This window comes from Taudactylus pleione, unplaced genomic scaffold, assembly GCF_031769625.1.
Source record: "Taudactylus pleione unplaced genomic scaffold, aTauple2 ptg000762l, whole genome shotgun sequence".
In the NCBI taxonomy this organism is placed as follows: domain Eukaryota; kingdom Metazoa; phylum Chordata; class Amphibia; order Anura; family Myobatrachidae; genus Taudactylus; species Taudactylus pleione.
Window position 1 is genome coordinate 1,853,235 of NW_028285164.1, and position 26,131 is coordinate 1,879,365.

Below are 26,131 nucleotides of genomic sequence, written 5' to 3' on the forward strand. Positions count from 1 at the left end.
ACCATCAGCAGCAGCGAGAGTTTGCATCTTAGCGAGCGGGTCTGAATCAGGCCCCCAATTTCTTCATGTGGCACCGAACAGCAGATTCTCCTGCACAGTGGAGTCCAGATTAGAGTAAACGCTTTCATTTCCAGGTGACTCATTTTTGGAGAATCATGATCTCTACCCCTCCTAGATAGTATTGTGTAACTCAACCCATCCCCCCCATCTGCTTTTTTTATGTTCCCCATTTATTTTGCCTGATCTCAACCTGTCACCTCTTCTGTCTTCGTAACGTGTACAGATTGTGCTGCATACAGTATGTGGATTAAATGCGTCCATTTCAAAGACGGAAGAATGATCCTGGAGTCACCATCGAGAATGGAGGATTCTTATATAGTGCTGGAGAACCCCACTTTTTCCAGAATCGGAGTTATCGTAGAGAAAATTTTTACATATTTAAGGGCTCTATTTACAACGCCGGGAGCAGTTCTGATATACAGCAAAAAAACGACAAAGTACCGGTTACACATTTATCTGGTACCAATGCATGATGATTCAATAAAAGAGGTAAGACATTTTCATATATATACATATAAAAGCACTGCTAAATTCAAGTTAGTATGGATAAAAGGAATCGGTATGTAATGCCGGCGGATGTAATGCTGGCAGACTAAATACCGATGCTGGAAGCCCGAACCGTCAGGATCCCAACTGGGACTGATAAATGCCCTACCCTCCCTCTCCCCCTCCCTAACTTAGTGGTGCCTAACCCTAATCTCCCCCGTTGGTGCCTAACCATAACCTCCCCCCAGTGATGCCTAACCCTAACCTTCCCCTAGCTTAACCCTAGCCCTCCCCAGGGGGTGCCTAAGTCCCCCCAGGGGTGCCTAAAACGAACCCTCCCCCCACGGCTAACAGTCACCACTTACCTTCGTTCGGGGTGCCGGGTGTCGGGATTTCGGCGTCTGGCTAATGATAGGCGGCAGTATTTAGACGCCTATCTTTAGTACAGAGTCGGGCTTCCAGCGTCGGGATTCCAGACACTGGTAAATAAACTCTGCATCACAGATAAAGTTAGCTTCAAAAATGAATTACAGACTAAGTACATTTTCTTAGCATCAAACAGCAGAAATAGAAAATGTTATCTAAGCACGTTTCTGTGATAATAGTGTAACTACATAACTTAACGATGAAGATAAACATTGTGAAGGTAGTTTCTATAAATCTCCATACAGTGTATGTAGAGGCCTAAGGATAATACTCTGCTTTTCCAACGTCGCTAAAAAGTACATAAGCATAAATAACAGATAGCAAAATATTTGGTTGAATAAATGTTGGAACTTACATATATTACATCTTGCTTGGTCCGGTCTTTCCTTCTTCACAGCGAGACATCGTCCAAGAGCAGGTAAAATAAATCAATTCTATGATCATTTATAAATGTTCCATCATTTTAGCATTACAAATGTAAATAAAAGATGTCAATAAATAGATGAAAATACCATAAATTAGTGCGGGTAGTTCAAAACTTTGAAACCATGAAAAATAGTAATGTAGTAAAATATCAATAGATTAAATCACACTTATATCGATGTGTGGAAAAAACTTTTGTTACTTTACTCCAGGGTTGGAAAAAAAAAACAGTTTCAAAAATTAAAGTTTTTTATTTTTTGGTTTAAACCAGTTTTTTATTTGCATTATTGTTTTATTGAAAAAAAATTTGAATCCTGATTATTATATTAATACTATGAAACATTGCCATGTATTATAAACCTTAGTCAACCACGCTTTAATGCTTTCTAACATTAAATATCCAATGTAATTAGGATTGTTTATCTCATCAAAACAGAGCCAGACTAAAGCGTATACTTACAAAAGTTAAATTTTGTATTTTATTTTAGGTTTGATTTAACTCACCTGAAAACGAATCAGACTGAATGTAGATATCACTATCAAAATCCGACATTTACAAAAATGTTATTTTGAAATCTATTTCAAAATCGAATTGGATATGGTTCAATATAAACTAGTGATTTCCTGTTCGGTTTTGGATGTGCATGTCAATATTAAACATAAAGTAACCTATAATATCGAACACAAAATCGAACAGAACATCTCACAAATAATAGATCTGCTTCATGCTGGGGATGTTAGCATGGTTCTTGTGTGTTATGTCTATGAAAGTGTTAAAAATACGGGGAAAAAAAAAAAGACGTGAGGTCCCCTGCAAAAGCACAAACAGCACCAGGTTCTGTGATCTGGTCCTGGTTGTGAAAATATGAGTGACAAAATGAGGAGAGGTCCCTCGTATTTTGCACAACCAGCACCGGACTCCTGAGCCAGTCCTGGTTGTGAAAGTATGGGGGTCAAAATTAGTATTTTGCACAACCAGCACCAGGCTCTTACTAACGATGGTGCAATGCCACAGGCAGGGGACAAGCTTCATGGGGTCCCCTGGCCAATTAATTAATCACCACACACAAGTAAGCCCAGGCCGGGGATTCCTGAGGAAGTGCGGACACCCCCCAAAATAGGAGTTCCCCCCTTCCTATCCAGGTAACCCCTGGCTATCCCCCGCACCCCTGGACAGTGGATACGCAGTTGATAGTGGTAAATATTATATATAAAGTTATATGGTCTTTTACAGGGGGACTATTGGGCCCAGCAAGCCTCCTCAGCATGCCAGATTGAGACATGCCAATCAGCGATCTGGCTGTTGATTGACAGCCAAGCCACTCACAGCCAATCAGCAGCCATTTAATAAAGTAGTGGCCGCTGACTGGCCACATACAGCTCTTCTCCACAAGTGACAGGAACCGAGAGGATTCCTGCATTTTTCGAGGAAAACCAGCCAATCAGCAAATCGAATGCAAAATCACCAGAAATGCAAAATCGAACTTTGATAAATATATTCCAAAGTCTTTCTTTGACTCATCTCAGTAGGTCTGAAGGTTTTCAATTGAAATAAGCATGAAGGAGATTAACCAAGAGGTGTTTCTCTGTGTATTGCCTCTTTAATGTGTTGTAACCCTTTAAGATTGAGAATGTTAGTTGTGGTTTTCTCCTGTCCTATAGGATTGTTAGGGGAGGAGTTTGTGGAGTCTTAACTGATGCTAGGCAGATTTAGTACCTCTCTGATCTGGTTCACCCTCCCTATTTCCCTGTTGTGTGTGTGAATTTACTGTATTGGTTCAGCTCACTCATATGAAAACCACAAAAATCAGAGTGTATAAATAAAAATAAAACATATGGTTTAAACCAAGGTGGCTTAAAGCAGCCAACCCTGCTTTACTCAAAATCTATATTAAGACCTCTTGATAATAATGAAGTCACCTGTGCTCAAATATGGCTATCCTTAAAACCTGGACTGTTAGTGTACTTGAGGACAGTGTTTGGGAACCCCTGCACTAGGGTCACAGCTATAAATATGAGCTAATAAAAACTGGAAACAAGGAGTAATACAAAACAGGTTTACTTAAGAATGTTAAAATATTTAGAGCCTATTGGGATGGTAATCACAGTAAAGTGCACAGCGGACTGTGAAAGTGGCTGAAGCTTTCTTAAACAGGGTACAATGTATATTGGTATCAGCAGTACAGAGCATTGCAGGAACACAGTAATGGTAATGCACAGTGGTATCAGCAGGAGTTAACAGCAGTAACAGTATAGCAGTGTGGCAGCCTGGAGCATATAGGTGTTTTCTGGGCATTGTAGTGCGCCTGGTGCAGTTTGAACCATCAGGCTGTCCACTTACTGTGCAGCCAAGCATGGTGCTTGGGCGCCTAATCGGTACTAGAATAGCGTTGGTCAGTAGCCCTAGTGGCTCCAGCAGGGTTTGGGGAACACAGGGTGCATCCGTGTCTAATGGACGCCTGAGGAGAAACGCAGCAGAACATGTTGCAGGACGGACCTATCGCCCGACGGCTCTTTGCTAATAGAAGAAGACAGTGCAGAGTGCTGCTGCTGCTCTTCTTTCAACAAAGGTATATTACAGCTGTGATAGGTTACCTTGCCATCAGTGTCTGTGATGTTTTTTCCTGAGAGTCCCAGCATAGTACTCATCTGCATTCCTCCCCCACATGACAAGGAGAAATAGGGAACAAAAAGAAAATGGGGTGAGCAAAGAGGATGGTGGCCAGAAGTGAATGCTCATCAGCGGACAGAGGGGCCTATTCATCATCACTTATTTTTTACAAAATTTTCACATACTTTTGTAAAAAATAAGTGTCAGAGCCATTCATCAAGTTCCGTAAAAGCATTCTTTTCGGAACTTGATGGTGCTACTGAACACCATCCGAGGATGGCGTTCAGCCCCCAACAATCTTCACAGGCTGCCGTGTAAACAGCAAGCCACAGCAGAGGGATCTATTAAGATCCCTCCCTGCTGTGTCTGCACTGCAGACCCCTGGAGCTGAGAAGATGCGGTGGGGGTGCGGAGTCGAGGATTGGACACCCGCGGGGTAGGCTCATTGGACACCCACGTGAGAAAGAAAGGTGGGGGCACATCAGACACCCGCAGGGGGGAGGGTGGGCCGCACTAGACACCGGAGGACATGGGGGAAGGGGGTGTTAGCCAGCGGGGAATGGAGGTGGGGGGAGACATGCAGCAGTAAGGAAATCCTTGTGGATACCTCAGCTGCAGGGGAAAAGTATCACTTTTCTGAAAAGCTGACTCCGCAAAAAGAGCAGCTTTTCAGAAGGATACTTTTGTTAGGGAGGCATGATGAATGAGGCATGATAAATGCCTCCAAAACATATTTTACACTCACTAGTGATAATGATGTCATGATGAATAGGCCCCAAAGTCTTGGAACTTTGGGTTTTGTCATCATGTGATGATGGCAGTGTTAGATTACGGAAGGTGCTCTGATGTGTAAATGGAACTTAGATGAGAATCACTGAATACTTTTACTCAGCTTGGGGGTTGTATGCTTAAAGATTTGTGTGGATTAGAGTTGGTAGGACAGAAGGTTCCTGTGTGGTTGCATGGTGGAGAAATAGGCTCAGGTACTGAACACTTACCAGGTGGTGCTTGTTACATTCATTATTACATTTTATTTATAGGACGACACAAGTGGTCTGCAGCGCCGTACATACAGTACAGGGTACACAGCACATTACCTCACTTTCGTTCAGGGTGCCGGGTGTCGGGATTTCGGCGTCTGGATAAAGATCGGCGTCAGTATTTAGACGCCTATCTTTTGTCCAGGGTGGGGCTTCTAGCGTCGGTATTTCCTTGACTGCTGTTCCCGGGCCTATGCAGAAACATTCGCTAAAAAAGGAGAGAAAGCATTGTTTGAGGAATGGCGCACTCACTTAAACCAATCTATTGAGAAGATAAAAATTAACTAATTAATTAATTATTTAGATATACATTTTAAAATTGGACAAAAGTCAAATTGTGAACAGAATCAGCTAAATATATTTAAAAATATAGAGAATATCAAGATAGGAATACCAAGTAATATGAATAAAAAGATGGCAAAAAAATAAAATGAATTATCCCAACGCACGTCTCCGTTCAGTTGTGTTGTATGGATTAGTATATTTCATAGAAACGTTATTGATATAATAATACTCAAGGTTTCTTATCCTCCAATAGTAATATTTCATAAATTTCCTGAATCAATGTTACATTCCTGTTTATTGGGCATTTTGAATTGTATTAGTAATAACCTGCTTTCAGCCACAAGAGAACCGCACACTTCTCCTTGCTGCAGATGCTTCCTGTATACAGTAACGACCTGTGACCACAAGATACATGACAATACGGTCCTTTCATATACTCTATTTGCTAACATGTCTGCACGGATTTGTGATCTATTCCAGGTTATTCGCAAAAAAGAGAGCTGTAATGGATATTATTGGATTGACAAACCAGCCTATATCGCATCTGCACATACAGATAAAAAATATGTTGTGAAAGGACCACAAGGTGCAAAGATAACTCCAAAGGTACAAATGTTCAGAATGCTGCAGAGCAAACAGCATCTCCAGCAATGGAATAGGACAGGAGCATAACCAGCAGCTGTCCCTGCTGGCATCAAATAAACTTCTCTTTTTATAAAATTAATAGAGGTAATTTGCAAAGAACCAAATGTTGAAGCGCTGTGCAAATTCTCATTAAGCTCCTGATTTGAGCGAAATCTAGAAACCTGCTGAGGCGCATTGGTTTTGCAGAACAAGTTGGCGTTAGCAGAGTAGTAGACGTCTTGTAGTGTAATGCAACATAACAATGGATTAAAAAAGGACAATAGAATATTGCTCACTACAGTATAGTGGATCAACTTCTTTAGTAAACCGGTCACATGGCACAAAACATATTGAGCAGAGAGGCTTTGGAACGCCAATCTGAGCTGCCTGCTCTGTGTACTGTAAGATCCTCCCCTTTCTGCATTCACGTGACACTATGAGAATTGTAAGTTGGACGTGGCAGCGGCTGCGTCTTTTGCCGATCTTGCATATGTGATTTAATGCTAATACCGCTACAAGCCCATCCCTGTGTACTGAATATGCAAGGGCTGAGACGCACACTTTGAGCGTCTTTAGATGCTGTAATACCGCCTGGTGCACCATTAGGCACAGCCATCAGTCGCATCATTGAAACTTGCACCAGCCCCATCCTAGGCGCAGAATATCCTTCAGAGTATGACCTCCAGTGGTGGTTTTTACCTAGCCCCCCGCCCCCCCTTCCCCCAGTAAAATCAGCCACCTCAGTGTAGTCAGTGCAGTCTGGGACTGCACTCTCTACACTGTGACTTGCAGTGGCCTCCCATAGGAAGCGATACCTGCCAGTCACATACACAACAGGCAGCCCCTGGGGAAGGTGTCTCCTCCCCATGGGACTGCCAGTCCGGGCTGCTATTTCCACCAGCCCTACCCGGCTCCTAGGGGCTGCAGACGATGCAGCCCTTTGGAAGCTGATGATATGCAAGATTGTCCATACAATAGATACAACTCCGGTCAAGTGGACGTACCTGCCCATATATGGGATTCATTATAATAGCGGCAATACTCATTTTTATCTATAGACCCAGAAGACATTAATTTGGCCAGAGGACCTAAATTAAGTTAGCTTACATTAAAAAGCCTTCTACAGCACTGTAACAAAAATAAATAAAACTTTCTGTATTTACAACTTCAGGAGCTGCACTTTCTGTTCATAAAGCCATCGGAGCAGTATCCGTTCTCTGAGATCCGCCTGGAACAGAAAGAGAATGATATTACATTGTGCATCACAGAAATAGGAAAGAAACGGAAGATCTGGAACTGTCTGCTGGAAATCGGTAAGATGGGTGTTATCCTCCCATACATTACACCTAGTACACTGCCACTCTGGTTGTACGGAGAGTTCAATGGCAAAATTGTGCACTTTTTCAGTAGACTTGTTGGTATGATGGTCTCATGTCATTTTCATGTGCGTGTGACGTCAGGACGTCACACGCACGACTCGGGAGCAGAGAGTGTGGATTGTGTAAGGCTAAGCCTATGCAGCTCAGGCGGTCACTGACAGCTGCGAGCCGCGGGCGGTAGGTGCCGCGCCAGAGCCAGGCTGCGGCACGCTCTTTAAACTTTGAGGCGCCTCTTCAGGGATGATCCCCGGGCTTCAGGGGTGCTCAGGAGAGAGGGGGATCCCTGTAATGGGGGGGGGGGCACCAATCCTGAATCTCCAGCCTGGGCTGACTAGCTTGGGGTGTTAATGCTTTGGCCGGGGTGACCCGGTGAAACGGTCCCTTGGCTATGGCATTACACCCCAGATAGTTTGAGTCCGGTGCTGGTTTTAAAAATACGGGGACCCCCACGCCATTTTTTCTCCGTATTTTTAAAACCAGAACTGGCTCACAGAGCTCAGTGCTGGTCCATAAAATACGGGGGAACCCTACACATTTTATCCCCATATTTTTAGAACCAGGTCTGGCTCAATAGACCGGGGCTGGTTATGTTTTGGGGGGGAACCCCACGTCGTTTTATTTTTAATTTATCTCTTTTTATGCTAATTACAGGCAGAAACATACACAGATCACACTGATCTGTGTATGTTTCTGACAAACTCGCAGCTCAGGGGGTGGTCTATTTGAAACGTCTATCAAGGGAAAATGTCTGCAAATGGGTCAAATGTGACTGAATATATAGCAAATGTTATGCAAAGTGCGTTTAAGTATGTGCAATTATATTAACATGGTATATATATATATATATATATATATGCATACTGTATATACACAATGATATCCAGAATAGAAAAGACCAGCACACCAAAAAACTTAATGCAAAAAATGTAATTTATATAAAGTGCATGTCAATAAAAACACTGGTATCCAGGAGCCAATTGCAGTCACGTATTAAAGCACATCATAGCTGTATATACTCATCCAAGCTGCCTGTATCGCTCTCTGGCACCAGGTGTAAACAGCAAACAACCTTGGTAAATGGCCAGCCTGACGTCCGTTTCGGTGCTCAGACACACCATCATCACGGGGCACCTCATCAAGTGAGATATAGAGCCCATAAAGCAGGTTAATATAGGACAATGGGACACCCCCCCCCGCATGACCGCAAACAACCAGAGGACACTCACCTGTGAGAAGTTTTAAGCATCCCAGGACGGACTCTGCACTGCACACGGCTGTCCGGAAAGCCGAACTTCCGGAAACGTCACGTGTGCATGCAGGAGTGCACTATGCAATGAGCGTGCATTCCAAGAACTGGAAATCGGGGCATCAGCTGGCTGTGCTGTGAACCGCACAGCTGGTAGCTGCGTCAGGCAAATAGGAAATAATGCACAAAAACCACAACTGGCCCCGATATTCTAGCAAACCAAATTTTAATCTGGTGACAAAAAACGACAAAAAAAAATACTTATAACATGCTAAAACTTGTGAAAAAAAAAAATATATAAAAGGAAAAAAAAGGAAAAAAAATGAAAGAAATAACAATCAAGTTATACAATATACATAACAGCAAAACAAATTTAAAGAAAGCAAGAAAAATTTGACTCTTCATTTAACCCTGCTGGCGCTAGACAATTTAAATCATAAATCCAGCGTGCTCCCTTCTGCAAAAGAAGTTTCTCCCGACTTCCTCCTCTTTTTAAAGGGGCTACATGGTCGATTGGAATGACCTTAAAGTCCAATAGATTATGGCCTTTTGCAATTAAGTGTTTTGCCACTGGAGGGGTGTTCGCATCCAAGATAGTAGAAGCTTTTTTAATAGATGATCTATGAAGAGCAATACGCTCTTTAAGCATTCTGATAGTCTTTCCCACATAATTGTGGTTACATGGACAAAGAATAGCGTAGATGACGAATTTACTTTCACATGTTAAACGGTGATTTATTTTAAATAAGCGACCTGATTGAGGATCGTGAAAACTGTCCCCCGTTAACATAAAGTGGCAGTTTATGCATCCAGAACAACGAAAAGACCCCGGTCTGAGGGTTAACCAATTTTTCTGCACTGTGTTGCCCGTCTTTGAGGATGTGATTTCATCTTTGATGTTACTGCTACATTTATAGTAGAACAAAGGTTGTTCTTGGCTCAGCTGTCCCAGAATAGGGATATACTCTGTATATATACTTGCACACACATATAATGAATGAAGTGAACATTTGACGGTATGGAATATGTAAGTGAATAGCATTTCACAGTATTACAATTGAAGCAGTATGAGCCGTACGGATTCGTTATGTTCTGTAAACGGTTATAACGTCAATATGGGTATGTCGACATAGTAATAATGCCAACATGTAACATGTCGAAAAGTTCAGAATGTCAACATTTAGCATGTAAACACTGATAAAATGTTGACAATCGGTGGTGCGACAATTTGGCTTTTCTGGCGGTTGCGGAGGTAAGTATTCTAACCCAGTGGCTGCGGCTGTTTTGGCAGTTGCGGTCCCCCCATCCTCACCACTGTTTTCCACCCGTCTGCATCACTTTGGCTCCCCCCTGTCTGTGCTGCTTAATTTTCCCCCCTCTCCACGACTTTCTGTCTCCCCCATCCACACTGCTCTGTCTCTTCCCCAATCTGCGCAGCTCTATGTTCTGCTCAGACCTCAGTTGCATAGACTGTATGTATGTATTCCAATGAACACACAATTCTGTAAATTAGCAGCTCCACCATGTTGTGAGTGACAGCAATCTCACTCTGTGAGAGTGCTGAATCTGCAGTTAACCACAGGGTGTGATGGCATACCATATCTGTATTGCGCAAGGAACACGTCCATTAAGGCGTCAGGCTTAATGATTAGAATTTCATTGCTTTTTTTAGTTTGAGTGGCAGAAATTCAGTTGGTTATGTAACATTTCACATCATGTCTAAGAAGCCATAATGGGACATGTGAAACCGTAAAGTTTTTTGTCTAACTGTATCACAAATGACACTTGCACAGCTGTATCCAAAACAAAGTTCTTGAAGACAGAAGAGAGAGATAGGGAGTGAGATCTGTAGAACATTTCAGTAAACTCACTGGAATGTAAAAAACAAACAACTAATATTTTATTTATTTTTAGAAGATCTGCAAAGATTGGCAGAGACACAGCCCCCTCTTGGTCCTCCAGGTAAAGAACATGCTTACACTGTCCTATTTAATTGAACATAAAACATAAATCTTGTACACGTCTAAGCTGTGTTGTATGGTTTTATAGAGAGCACACGTTCTTATACAGTCTACACCAATGGTGAGTTTAGAAGATTTGGAGCCCTAGACAATATGTACACCACGGTCCCCTACACCATACGTGTGCCTAATTTTAATGATTTTGAATTGAACTTTTGATGTCCTTTACAAAGTCATTCACAATTCACAATTATTAGGGTATATATTTTTGCTATATGTATTAATGAAGATATTCAAATTAATTGAGAAATATCCATCCCATCTACTTGAAACTAATGTAAAATCTGAAGACTATGTAAACCTGAGGGAAATTAAATCTTGAGGAAGAACCTGGGACCTAGAACAGTAAGGAAGAAGTGTATGGCAGGGTTGGGATGTAGTTAGTTTACCTACAATCGGGATGCCAGCAGTCAAAATTCCGACACCGGAATCCCGACCAGCGGCAACAACACCGGCGCCGGAATTATTATTATTTATTTATATGGCACCACAAGTGTTCCGCAGCGCCTTACAAAATACATAAACAAATAGGCGACCAATGACTTACAGTACAATACAATACAGGACAAGGACATGGATAATATACATTGCTACATTACCATAACACCCACATAAGCAACAGAGCATAAGCAACCAGGTGTTAGGTGCCATAGTTGGGAGTAAAAAGTAGATGAAAGTAAGGAGAATCACAAGAGGGTAGAGGGTCCTGCTCATAAGAGCTTACATTCTAAAAGGGAGGGGCAGACAAACAGGTGTGACACAGATGGGGTAGGCGGGGAGGAAGGAAGATGTAGCAGCAAGTTAGGATGAGAGCTGGAAGGCTTTAATGAAGTAGTGGGTCTGGAGAGCCCGTTTGAATGATTGTAGAGAGGTGGAGAGTCTGATGGGGAGTGGGAGAGAGTTCCAAAGGTGGGGAGCAGCACGGGCAAAATCATGGAAGCGGGAGTGGGAGGAAGTAATCAGTTGGCATGAAATGCGACGTGCATTTGTTGAACGAAGAGGACGGACAGAAGAGTGAAGGGAGATGAGATCAGAGATGTAAATGGGAGAAGATTGGGTGAGGGCTTTGTAAGTGAGTGTGAGGACCTTGAATTGGGTTCTGAAAGGGAATGGGAGCCAGTGGAGGGCTTGTAGGAGAGGGGAGGCAGATGTAGAGTGTTTGGATAGGAAGATGAGCAGAGCAGCAGCATTGAGGACAAACTGGAGAGATGTGATTTGGGGAGGCCAGATAGGAGGATGTTACAGTAATCCAATCTGGAGGTGACCGGTGAGTGTTTGAAGGTTTTAGTAGCATGCTGGGTGAGATAGGGTCTGATCTTGGAAATATTTTTGAGATGGAAACTTTGATGGAAACGACAGGACTGTGAGAGTTTCTGGATATGTGGTTTGAAGGAGAGGGATGAGTCCAGGATAACTCCAAGACAGCGCACTTTGGGGCTAGATGAGATAGTTGTGCCATCAATTGATAAAGAAATAGTGCCCGACATTAGGCGAGATGCATCCCGACTGCCGGTCTCCCATACCCAACCCGGAAGGGTTAGTTATCTAGTTTGTGTTGGTGGTGGCCATTTAGACAACTAATAAGGGGAGGGATTGTTCTTTAGGCATTTAAACCTGTGGGAGGCTCCTCAGTGCTGCCTTCTCAGTGTCTTCTTTATATTTCTTATCTGTTCTTTATATCGCTTCATTCTTCCCTTCTTTCTTTGTTTAGCTCTTACTGCTTTAATTCTCTGCTGTACCTTTTCCCGTTTCTTTTGTCTTCTGACTCGTTTCCCATTCCTTATCTCGTTCCCCTTTGTCCTCTGCTTGTTAGCCCTTTTCTGTTGGCAATGTGCCCTGACTGCCACTCTAACCCACCACCCCCAACACATCTCAGGGAAAATGCTGCATGTGAACAGGGCCGTCATTTGCTAAGTGTCACAGGCGTGTCATCAGGTACAAGAGTGAGCTATTTGGCCAACCAGCTACTGAGATGTGTGTGTGTCGTGTCACTGTTACCGCCTTCTGATGCTACCTCTGGTGCAGTTAGGCGGCCATCCCCGCGAGTGCTGACTGAGGCAGGTGAGATCTGGCTGCAGGTCCCGGAGGAGCAGGCCCTTGCAACAGATTGCGTAGCACTGTAGGGACCCCAGAGAGTATAACTGGGGTTTCTGATCCTTCTCCCATGCCAGCATCTATGTCTGCTGGGGTGGGTGGGCGAATGAATGCTGCACCAGGTGGTGTTTCTGGACCTTCCTCTGCCGCCCCCTTCCCCCTTCTTGCGTTGCTTATGACGGGGGTGTAGAGCATGGTAACGCTGCTTTGACAGAACTTTTGGCAGGTTTAGTTACCTTCTGTCACAACGCCATTTTCTGCTTTTACTGCAGCTACTTCTAATGAAGCTCTCTCTGCTTGCTCTGCCGCACTTGCTCCCATGCTGACGCAGCACCTGCTCCTTTATTAATCTTCTACAACTGCGTATTTCTCACTGCCCACTTCAGTGGGGTTCCCCCTGATGTTTCACCGCCTAGGGGTCAATCCAATTAGGTGCAAATTGCGAGGTGCTATTTTCTCTTGGAATTTGCATAGCGAATTAATTTTGCAATCCAATTAGCAACTCGCACTGAATCAGTCAGACTGAACTCACACATTTATATTCGCACCTCCCTGAGGGTGAGAGATGGAAAGGAAAATATTTATTTTAAGGTTAAAATGTGGGGACACCATGCTGAACCCCTTGGACAACCCCCCTAATGACTAATTAGACAATTGGAAGTTTCCAGTTAGCTTAATTAGTCCAATAATTACATGTAATTTTTGTGGTTAAAATTCTTTTTCACAAATTACCCCAAAATCTACTTTTTCGTTAGTTTAGTCACCCCAAATGTAATGACAATATTTTAATTGAAAAATAATTGTTTATCATTTTTTCAAGGTGCTCTCAAAGTACCCCAAATCACCTTTTTTTCCTACTTTTTTTTTATTTTTCGTTTAATTAGTTTGAGATTAAACGAAAAAAGTTTGTTTTTTATCATTTTCTTGCATTAAAAAAAAGAAAAAAAAAAAACACAAATCAGCCATTTGACACCATTCAAAAACCTACAGTATCTTCCTAATACCCACAAACAGCCTTCTATAGGGTCCGGCTAACAAAATTATCCATTTTGGGGGGGTCCAGGATGGTCTCCCCACTTTTTCATGCACCTCTCTCAAATCTCATTTTGGCAGTCAATTCGCACCCCTCAGCTGTGAGTAGTGCGAATAGGGATTTTTAATTGGATTGGAGAATATTCGGGAGCGCGATTCGATGCGAAGTCTGTGAGTTTCAAAAAACAAACTCGCTACTCGCACCTAATTGGATTGACCGCCTAGTGTCGTTTTCCCATCTTTATTTTCCACTCCTACTCCCACGTCCTCGCAGGGTTCTCAGATTTCTACAGATGTGAACGCACCTACTACTGGACTGGCACAGATCTCTGCTGTATCTAATGTTTATTCTTTTTCAGATATGGCTGTTACTTCAGGATCTGGGGACCATTCAGGAGCTGACGCAGGACATCCCGTATCTGGTCAGTTAGGGACTGCGCCTACTTTGGTGGCTGAGAGGGATGGCGCTGTTAGTCAGCAGGACTCTGGTGAGCAAATGTTTTCTGCCGCTATACACTCCTTTTCTTCAGGTTCATCTTCTCCTACGATAACAAGATGTCTTTGGGTTCAAAGGTGCACGCTGCTACAGTAGCTTGGCATGTTAGGCACAGGGACAGGTGTGAGCGTCTTTGCCTTGCACAGGCTCAGGCAGTACACTGTTCTAACATGGCCATTTTGAGGTGGCTAAGGAATCGAACTAGGGCACAGGTTCTCAAAGTCGGTCCTCAGGACCCCAAACAGTGCATGTTTTCCAGGTCTCCTCTCAGAATCACTAGTGAAATAATTAGCTTCACCTGTGGCTCTTTTAAAATGTGTCAGTGAGTAATGACTACACCTGTGCACCTCCTGGGTGACCTGGAAAACGTGACCTGTGTGGGGTCCTGAGGACCGAGTTTGAGAACCTTTGAACTAGGGCAAACACTGTATAAGGCTGCTTGGTTCATGTTTTTTTGCCTTATTTCAGAGCCTAAGAGAGCCTTAGAGGATGCATTAGATCAATGGTTCTCAAACTCGGTCCTTAGGACTGAGAAGAAAAACTCCTTTTCAGCGCACTCAATGGCCGTGATTCAATGCGATGATGAATAGCTCCGGGCGGGAGCTCCCAAAGCTATTCAATTCAACGCAATGTTTGGTCGTACTAAAGGATTTCTTCTCGCACCCTCCTAGGGATGTGAGGAGAAATCCGACAAAAGTGCCCGCCGCGCGGCTGTTTTCCAGCTCAGTGCGGAGCTAACAGCCGCGTGCCCAGCACTTTAGTAGGAGAATGCTGGTTCTCGCAACTAAACACCCAGGCTAAGTCGCGAGAACCGACATTCTCAGACTTAACAGCGCGCTGAATTGAATAGCTCCGGAATCGCGGCCTATGAACATTATCTAAAACTTAACTTTTAAGAAATTTAGATAAAAAGACTTACACAGGAAAAATAAAAAAGTCATTAGGACAAATTGTCCAAGATGACAGTCACAATAGATGAGTATGTTTATATAAGTACGGTTCAATTGAAAACTAAATGGCCCAGAAATTGGACATATATTATATAAACGAGCAAACAAATTAAGGACCAATCCTGTAATATCATTCTACTTGTTACCAGAACTCCGCCGGCCAAATGTAATAGGGTGAGAGTTTAGCAAATGTGAGAATTTAGCAGCAATCACATATTGTGTATAAATAATGACAAAAAAAATGTATTTCCAAAAATATAGTGTGTACATCACTATTAATATACAAGTATTAGCTTAAGGTACAAAGAGGAAAGACAAAAAGAGGTAGGGGAGGCGACCTGCAGTACGCTACACCACCCAGAGAAGACCAGCTTCATTCCATTCCGGGTAATTGTCTATGGAATGCAGAATACCAAGGGTCCAAGGTAGCATTAAACTTTATTACAGTATCATGGAGGAGCGCAGTGATATATTCCATGGAGGCTAAATACCATATTTTGTTCAATAGCACTGTCATCGTCGGAGCCTCGATTTGCTTCCAGTTTGTAGTAATCAATTGTTTGGCTGCATTATAAATGTGGCCACATAGTTTGTTTTGGTGTTTAGAGAGGGATCTAGTAGGTTTACATAGAAGCATATGTAGGAGGGTCTTTAAGAGGAGAAACCAAGATCACCCTAGACACCAAAGATGTTATTTCATCCCAATATTTTGATATCAGAGGGCAGTCCCACCACCCATGCAAATAGGAACCAATTTGACCCCATGCAGCTTTGCAGGGACCATTGAGAATACACTTTGAAGGAATTTTCATTGATATTGGTATTAATTGAGGACTTAGCCACCCATTGACTGATGTCTGCCCAATCATCGTCCTCCAAACTAATCCCCAGGTCTTGTTCCCAGGTCAGCTCAAATGGTTCCTTGAATTCAGGGGATGAGGGGGATAACCATAAGTACAAGATTGATATAGATCCCTTGCAACCAGGGTCGTAAATACATCTACACTCAAGTGCAGTAGGTTGACGCATTTTGTGGGGTTTATTGACGGAGCGGATAAAACAAAAAATTTGCAAAATATGAGACATATCATATTTTTGCACAAATCTGCAAAATTTTAGGGAGGCAAAATCACCCTGAACATGCAGGATTCTAGTTATCCCAGCTGATATCCTACGACGCATATAAGAGTGCATGCACCCCAGTGGGAAATGAGGTTGGCGCCATAGAGGAGTCAGGGGGGATGGGAGGGTGCTACTTTAAAGCATTTATTTAGTTTGTCCCATACTTGTAGGACAGCCCTTACGCAGGGAACTTCCCGAACAGAGGCTGATCTCAGGGGCAGCCATGGAAGAAAACTAGCTAAGTGGGTGCCCACCGAGTCATTTTTAAATAATACCCATTTCCTACTCCCCTCCTCTGAGTGCCATGATGTGATGTGACTCAATTGTGTAGCAGAAATGTATCAAAAATGGGAAGCCCAAGACCACCATTGATCACTGATTTGGCCAAGCAGGCTCTACGAAGGCTCGTTTTTTTTTACCAGACCACACAAAGGAGCCACACAATGATTGAACCTCACGGAGATAGGAGGCCGGGACCACAATTGGGATTGTTTGAAAAAGGTATAACCTGGGAAGAATATTCATCTTAATTTTGTTAACAGGACCTGTCCATGAAATGTAAAGAGGGGCCCATCTGGATAAAATTAGCCTGAAATAGTTGTTCGTATGTCTTTGTAATGGTAATACCTGCATATTTGAAAGATTTAGGTCACCAAGTGTATTCAAAATTGATCTCTAGAAGATTCTGTATGGGAGGAGGGAGGTTGAACGCCAAAGCCTCCGATTTAGTGCCATTTACTTTATGCCCCGAGCAGTCACCATAAGCGTATAATTCAGCCTGTAAATTAGGTAGCGAAGTCATGGGCAATGTCATGGTTAGTAATAGATTGTCTGCGAACAGAGATATTTTGTATTGCGACCCTTGTATCAACACACCCTTAATATCAGGATTGTCCCAAATTCTGGCCGCAATAGGTTCTATGCTCAAGGCATAACGCAAAGGCGACAGAGGACATCCTTGTCTCGTACCATTACCTAAAGGTAAACAGCTGTGAAGAAAGGCCATTAGTCAAAACTATGGCCGACGGACTATGGTATAGAGCCTTAATAGCCGCTATAAAGCTGCCACAAAAACCATAAGTATGTAAGGCCGGAAACATAGCAAAGATAGCCTGTCAAAGGCCTTTTCTGCATCGAGTGACAATAACACAGCTGGTATCTTACATTTGTTACATTTATTGATATAGGAGATTAGGTTAATTGTCCACCTGGTATTGTCCAAGGCCTGTCTCATAGGGAGAAAACCGACCTGTTCGGGATCAATCAACTGCAATAAATATAAGTTCAGTCTATTAGCCAGAACCTTTGCAAACAGCTTAACGTCGGCATTTATCAAGGAAATGGGCCTGTAGTTAGTTCGACAAGTGGGGTCTTTTTATGGTTTGGGGAGTACTATAATAACAGATTTAAGAGAGTCAGGGTGGAAGTGATCCCCCTCCAAAATCCTATTATATACGGAAACCAGGTGAGGGGACAACAAGGCTGAGAATGTTTTGTAGTAAGTCGAAGGCAGACCATCAGGACCAGGAGCCTTAGCTGGTTTCTGAGATATCAGGGCTAATTCCAACTCCTCCCCGGTGACAGGAAAATTCAATTCTGCTATAGCAGAGTCAGAAAGTTTGGGGAGTCTACATGATTCAAGATACTCCTGAGTGACCGAGGAGGGAGGAAGCGGTATTTGGTGGGAACTATCAAGATTATATAATGTTCTATAATAATTGTAAAAAGAGCGGTTAATAGCCACAGGATCATAGTTAATAGTACCTTGATGGCCTTGAAGAGCTGCTATAGTTTGAGAAGCCCTATTATCTCTCAACTGCGATGCTAACAGAGTATCAGATTTGTTGCTCTTATTGCTTGCCCACCTCAGTGACTTCTCCGTCTATTCAGCCCATATGGACTGAAGATCACCTCTGACACTCTGGAGTTGCCTGAGCACCAATGGGGAGTGGGAATATTTATGGGAGCTTTACAACTGCTCTAATTGTGTAGTTAATTCAACAATTCTTTTAGATTGTTACTTTTCTCTATGCGTAGCATATTCAATTACTGCTCCCATAATAACAGCCTTGTGTGCTTCCCATATTGTATGGGTAAGGTCAAAGTATTCCTTAATGTGGGTGCGAAGGTAGTCTTTAAATTGAGGGATACGAAGGAGAGTCTCATTTAGTCTCCATGAAGAGCAACCCCTACTAGATTGCAATGGGTCTATGGTATCTATAACCATGGAATGGTCTGACCATACAATGGGGACAATAGCTACTATGACTATCGTATTCAATATCCCACTACATCCTAATATCATCTCTATCCTGGAGTAGCAGTCATGTGGGGTTGAATAGAATTTGTAATCTTTTGAGGACGGATACTGGACTCTCCATGTGTCAAAGGACCAGGCTTAGTTATTGTCCTGCCAAGAGTGCTATAAGGTAAGCGAGGAGGGTGGGTATGTTTTGAGGTGCTCCTGTCCAACTCAAGGAGACAAAATTGCATTAAAATCCCCTCCCACTAGTACCAGACCCTGTGTACTTTATGGTCATGTACAGATTCACAATAGTTACAATTTGATGGACTATTTGTGCAAGCAAAACAAGATACCTCCCCTCTAAATCACTCTTGGAAGAGAGAAGTTGGAAAGGGACCAACACCTGTTTTTTAGAGGTGTGAGCAGAATGAAAAACATTGGGGTAGCGTTTTCATACTAAGGAGGGGTGGGAATTCTTTTTAAAATGGGTCTCCCGCAAAAGAATTATGGCCCTCATTCAGACCCACTCGCGAGTGGCTGTCCGCTCGCAAGTGGGTCGATGGTCCCCACTGCGCATGCGCACGACGGAGGGAGCTCCGTCGTGCGCATGCGCGAGACCCGACGAACGAAGGACTTTCCTTCGCTCGGAGTGTCTCATCAAAGGGGGCGTGCTGTCGATGGTGACTGACAGCACGCCCCCTTTGGTGGGCGTGCCTGCCAGACGGAGGCGTTCCCAAGGGAACGCCTACCGTCTCAAGCCGGCCCCACTGACATCACTAGTGATGTCAGTGGGAGTGATTTTGGCTCTGATAGAGCCAAAATCACTCCTGGCCTTGCGGTTGAAAAACCCAACCGCAGGCTTTTACTCGCAGTTCCGATGGTCGCGATGGTCGAGACCATCGCGACCATCATTTTGCACGCTCGTATATGCTGTGGGTGGTGACCCACAGCTATACGAGCGTCCAGGAGGACGCTCCATATTAATGGAGGTGGGCCCTGATTCAGAGCGAGCGCTCTGGTCAGAGCGTCCGGCTCTGAATCAGGGCCTATATCTCCCCGTTAAGAATGGATTGTGTTAAAAAAAAGTGATCTTTTATGGGGCATATTAAGACCCTTTACATTAAGTGATAACACCGTCAGTGGCATAATTGAAAATGGCTAACTTGGTGCTGACAGATACCGATAATGTTGCCTAATACTGGGATAAAGGAAAGAGATGGGTGAAAATAAAAATTACAAAAGGGATCGAAACAGGAGAGTGAACAATTATTCCCCCTAAAATGGGGGACGATGTTCACAATGAGTACGCCCTTTGCAAAAGAAAAGATAGGAAACACTCCAAGGAAGGAGTACTTCCAATGGGTGCCTTGTTTGGGAGGGAAAGATTACTAATAAACTAACTACTGAATGATGAGAGTTACCTCTCGTTAGTCCCACTTACTGGGGAGGAGGATAAGAAGTCGAGTGAACTCTGGGCCTGATTCAGACCCACTCGAGAGTGCTGAGCGCTCGCAAGCGGGTCAATGGTGCCCTAGTGCGCATGCGCGAGACCCGAATAACGACGGGGTAGCCGTCGTTATGGGTCTCGCACCAAAGGGGGCGTTCTGTCGATGGTGAGTGACAGCACGCCCCCTTTGGTGGGCGTGCCGGGGGCGTGGCTGCCAGACAGAGGCGTTCCCATGGGAACGCCTACCGTCTGAAGCCGGCCCCACTGACATCACTAGTGATGTCAGTGGGAGTGATTTTGGCTCTGATAGAGCCAAAATCGCTCCAGGGCTTGCGGTCACCGAGACCCTATCGCAGGGTCTCGTCGCAAGCCCGATGGTCTTGACCATCGCGACCATCATCATGGACGCTCGCATAAGCTGTGGGTGGTAGCTGTAGAAAGTCTATGTCATGGGAGGAATCTTTCAAACCCCGGGAGAACGATTCCGTCTTCGCTTTCACTGCTGAAGTGCGTTTGGATAAAGAAGAAAGTTCATTGAGAAGGTCGGCAGAGAGTTGCTGAAAGTTAAAAGGGAAAGTCTTATTAAGTCCTGTTAACATAACTTGAATGTCATTTTTGGTAGCGTAGGCAACGTCTGATGATGCATCAGTACCAAGTGGATCTCCGGGAGAGGCATCAAGGGTTGACGGGTATCAAAGCGAGATAGGTGTGGGATTATACCCTGCTGCGTACTCTTTTTTCCTCTGGTAGCGTTTCGATGCATATTGTACAGCAAATAGAAATATTAACTAATCAGGTATTGCCAGCTAAATAAAGGCCCGAGTGGACAGTAGTATTGCAACCTCAGAACATAATTTGTTTCCTGACCACGGCCAACGAATTTATAGATAAAACAGAGCAATGAACATGTGGTAAGAAGCTGTATTAGCAATATAGAAGCTTCTGGTTGTAGTAATATAAAATATCCACAAGATGGCACTAGCTCATTGTACTAAAAAAGTCTATTCTGTAGAAATTATTTAGCTACTGAGCAGTAATGATATTATCTAAAAATATAAGCACACACACTGTAGAGTCTGTGCACAAGGCACAAATCCCGTGGCTGGCCTCTTCTATCCCAGCATACAGATAGATAGTGCCCACCTATATAAGGAGCCCAAACAGAAATTGGCTGTGTACTGTCAGAGCTGCAATTATATATAATACAGCAGGGCTCCAACAATCCCACTCAGGCTGGCATCGGAATATGCTTGAAGTATGGGAAACAGACCTGCAGATAGGGAAGGTCATTAGTCAGGGAACAGTGACCCACTAATCAGGTCTGACGAAGCAGAGATCTGCGAGGCAGGTGCGGTGATAGGAGGGAGCCTGAGGAGCAGGGAGGAAAGAGCACGTCTGAGCTACCTGTCTTCCAGAGGGGAAAGGTCCGCGGATCGCCGGAGGACTTCCCACTACGCATGGAGCCGGCGGTGCCATTATGAGAATCTCCGCTATGGGTTCACGGGAACTTTGGCGGCCGGTCTGTAAGGTAGCGCGGCCGCATCCAAACTGCCGCACCAGAGATCCAACACGGAGGTAGGTCGGGGTCTGCGCTGCTACAGTAGGGCACCAGAAAAGGGCCACCCAGTAGGCGGATTACGGCGGGAGCAGACTGGGCACAATCCAGCGGGAATTAGCCAAGGGGCAATATAAAATGAAAGAGGAAGCCCGGAGGTTTGGAGACCTGCGTCGACTCGATATGGCCTCCAAGCCACGCCCCTCACATTGGTCGAGTTTTATCTTCAAAATGGGAAAACTTCTGGATGAGAGTTTAAATCGTGAGAGTTTTTTGAGTCTAAAAACATGTGAGTTTTCCTGTTCTCGGACATTGGTCGAGTTTAAAAAGTGTCAGAGGTTACTGCTAAACTCTCGCATTTTCTAAACTCTCACCCTATCACATTGGCCCTGTATGGTAAACACAATATTAAGATATTAGTCATATCAATAAAGGTTTCTCCAAAACAAAAATGATAAATAATTTCTGAGCATATGTAGAAAAGCTGCCGGGCAATGTTGGTTTAACCAAACTGTACAAAACAAATCAAGGATAAACAGTGTATATTTATTGTATCAGAGTACATCAGTTGAGGTGCCAGGGAAATGCGGTAAGGACAATGAGCGGGGAGGCACTGGCTGGTATCAGAGCCAGATTTACACACACATATAATTTATGAACCTGAACAGATTCCCAGTAACACATATCCCCCTTACACATATCTCCCACTAGCACAAAGATTTCCCTCCCACATACACACAGATCTCCCCCTAGCAGTGGACCTTCCTCACCTTTTTCTCCTTTGTGTTTTTCCTCTGCATATTCCAATTTCCTTCCCTCCTCAGTGCTGCTGCTGCTGAGCTTCGATGCCCGAGTACTTTCTGGACTGGCCACCTGATCATCAGAGGTGTCCATCAGAGCTCAAGGCACGCCCCTTCACAGTGAGGCATGCCTCCAATAGCTCTTTTTCTTTGTTTTATTGGCTGCTTTGTTGCCCAGCCCGTATCTCCAGGAAGAGTCTGAGCTATCAGAGGTGAGGCTGAGCTCTTACGGCCTCATCTCTCCCTGTATTTCCAGGGAGTGCTGCAATTTTGGTGAGTTTCTGCCTCCCCTGCCTGTACGTCCATTTTAGGTGCAAGTGCAGGATAATGAGCATACATAAATATTCAAATCTCATCAGCAAAAGTGTAACAATCCCATATACAGTATATAGGATAACAGCTCTGGTATTTCTCAAGGGTATTTAAAGACAAGATCATGTACAATCAGCAAAAACATATGACATTCAATATGTTCATTTAAATAATCCTTCCAGATAGTATAGAGAAATAATCTGCTGTCTCATTGGTTTGCATGCATTGAACAGCGGATGAGAGAATAGGGAGGAAAGTTTGGAATGAAGAAAGGAAAAGGAAAAGATGTAAACATGAGAAATTGTAGGGCATTCTGGGCTCAATTATTGATGAGGGCGCGTGTATATAAAATAAGATGCAGAAATTATCTCACAGAGAAACACAAATAGCGTTGTTACATTTGTAAAACATTGGTTACTATTTTAAAATAAATGTATGACCTGGAGGAGTGGGAGAATGCCTGCCATGCTTGCAGGGCTGATGTTACTACATCTGGGGGTGCTGCAGGGTGGGTATTTTAATGGATCCTGTGTGCACATAACTTGAACACGAGTAGGAGGAGGTGACGCGCATTTCGCCCAAAGAATGTTATGTTTTTCTGTATCTTATTTATATGTATATATTAAAAGTTTTAACTAATGTTATAAGAAAGCCACGAAAAGGACTTTCTTTTCTCTATCCTGCATCTTTGCAAGGGAGAACCTTTGTATATGTACTAACTACATTTACTCCATGGTATGTTATACTGCCGGACGTCAGCCCGGCGGATGAAATACAGACGCCGGAAGATGAAGATCCCGATGGGGAAGGGAAGTAGACTATCCCTACCCCCCCCAAGGTGTGCCTAAACCTAACACCTTCTCCCCGCACCCTAAACCTAACCCTCCCGGGGGGGTGCCTAACCCTAACCCCTTCTTCCCATAGCCTAACCCTCCCGGGGGGTTGTCTAGCCCTAAGTCCCCCCGGGAGCCCCTAAACCTAACCCTCCCCCCCTCCGTCGATATCCACTCCCGACGCCCCGGCTTACCTACGATCGGTATGCTGGCCATCAGGATTTCGGCGTGGGGCTAATGATAGGCGTCAGTATTTAGATGCCCATCATTAGTTCCATGCCGGATTTTACTGTCGGGAAGCCGGCGGTTTGTATTTCGACCACCGGCTTCCTGACTACATACCCATGGGAGCACCACCAACAAAACCCTGGAATGGCCAAGCGGATTTTCTACCTGTAATACACATTTGTAATTGTTGGTTTCTACTTCTGGATTTTTTAGGTAAAACATTGAATCAGCCTTCCACCTTACGCCTCTGCATCCTGTTTTGTTTCAATTCAGGGGGTTTGGCATTGAAGATGGGTTTTTGTGTGGACCGATGCCTTCCCATGGGATACTCAGTATCTTGCAGCATTTTTTTTACTACGGGAAATGTAGTATGGCCCACTACTCGGTTGGTTTCCTTGTAGTTGGGCCTTTGTGATTCACCCACCGTATTCTATTTAATGGGGTGTGTACTGGCGGTCCCTTCGTATATCTAGCAGTCAGCTGAAGTTGTTATGGACGCAGTTGGAGACTTCAGTTTAGGGGATATATGGAAGGGCGGTGGTGGTCCAATAGTTGGGTGGTTTGAGGCTTTAGTAGAAATTTAGTCTTGCTTGAATTATTCCCAGTCATTATCGCTATGGAATTGTGGGGGGGACAGTCTGTAGAATAAATGTGTTTTGGTGCGACAATTTGGGGGTGGTTTGGGCTAATAATAGTCAGAAAGCTTCTTCTTTGCCTGCAGTTAGGTTATTGACACGGTCGGTGTTATGTTGCCTGTATATAAATATTTTTTGGGCTCGCGATGCCATTTTCCACTTTAATTTGCCCAGATTATGCCAGTTGGTGCCACAAGCTGCTGTTATAGGGGAATTATGAGAGCGGGGGTTGGGGGATGCTCACTCACATATGTGCTTCGAGCTTTAGCAGACGTTTTACTCTTTACACCTCCCTATGGGGAGCCTAAATTATGCTTCTAGCTTCCTTTTTTTCATAAGGCCCTCAAGGGTTTGGCAAGGATTGAGCCCCTGCTGCCAGGTAAGCATCATCAAATAGATGTCAGGAATCAGGTTTTTGTTTGTGGGCACAGGAACTGGGACCACTGGGCTGTATGGGACTGATATGAGTGATGACTGTGTAGTAATGCTTAACTGGAAACAGTATTGAAGTTTTTTGTTAGTATGACTGAACTGGAACTGAAGGGTGACCGGACTGGAACATGAGTACTGGAGAACTAGAATGGTACAGGACTGCTGGAATACCGGAACGGGACAGGATTGCTGGAACACCGGAACGGGACAGGATTGCTGGAACACCAGAATGAGACCGGATTGCTGGAACACCAGAATGAGACCAGATTGCTGGAAGCAGTAGTGCTGCAGAGCTGATAAATGCTGGACGCAGGAGTGACCAGACTATGACTGGTATTTGCTGGAAGCAGTAGTGCTGTAGAGCTGATAAATGTTGGAAGCAGGAGTAACCAGACTTGGAGTCTATTGGAGATTTAGAAGGCAGCAGGCTGGTTGATTAGCTAGCTCCTCAGGTGGACAGCACAATTAGTAATGACTCACTGAATGATGCAGACACCAGATGAGATCAGTAGATGGAATCCTATCAAAGTAGGAACACAGGAGTAACAAGGAATAACTGTAACTTGCAGAGAGAATCCAGCAGTACTCCGTAACAAGGAATACAGGAACCAGGGAGTCATGAATGTGACTTGTTGATCTGGCAATGTGCTGGTGAACTGGAAGAGTTTAAACAGGCTGTCCTGGTAGCGGATAGGCTGCAGCGATCATGTGGAGTAATGCATGATCCGGATAGGTGCAGAAGTGATCACATGATACAAGTCAAGATGGCTGCGCCCATATTGAGCTGGGCCTAGTCACACAGCCAAACTGGAAACAGAGGCAAATGCAGGAAAATGACATGCACAGATATATCCAGGAGACATGGCATGAAAACTTTGCTCTTCCATTTTTTATTTTTTTTGTGGGTAATTAAAAAGGCCTTTTAATTACCCACAAAAAAATAATAATAATAAAATGGAAGAGCAAAGTTTTCCCCTTTGGGTGGGGGGTCACTCATTTCCCTTTCATGGCCTGACTGCTGGTGCTTGCTTTATGTCATGTACCTGTTGTGGTTTAGTCCAGTTAATAATTATTATCATTGCATTATTTTCTGTTTCGCTGCCTCCAGGTCTTAGCTGGGATACTTTGTTTAGGTGGTGGTGCACTTGTTTGTGTTTTGGGCAGCTAGACACACCCGGGCTTGGGACATATACATATATATATATATATATATATATATATATATATTTCCCGGAGAACTTTAGGTTTGTTGGGTGGGTAATATGGCCAGGATGTGTAGAACCTGCTAAATCCAGCATCCCATTTTGTTCTTCCCCTAAGATTTGGTATTGCCTTTGGGGGGAAATGAT

The 26,131-nt window shown here is 43.9% G+C and overlaps 1 protein-coding gene across 1 annotated transcript in view; it reads left to right on the top strand.

Annotated features, from left to right (window-relative positions):
• LOC148476897 (uncharacterized) overlaps positions 1 to 26,131 on the top strand; it is a 49,977-nt gene that overhangs the window by 19,772 nt on the left and 4,074 nt on the right. The window contains exons 7-11 of the mRNA XM_088457524.1: positions 284 to 549; positions 5,812 to 5,937; positions 7,130 to 7,268; positions 10,495 to 10,542; positions 20,811 to 20,819. Of these exons, the coding sequence (XP_088313650.1) occupies positions 284 to 549; positions 5,812 to 5,937; positions 7,130 to 7,268; positions 10,495 to 10,542; positions 20,811 to 20,819 (588 nt within the window). The remainder of the gene's footprint in view (positions 1 to 283; positions 550 to 5,811; positions 5,938 to 7,129; positions 7,269 to 10,494; positions 10,543 to 20,810; positions 20,820 to 26,131) is intronic.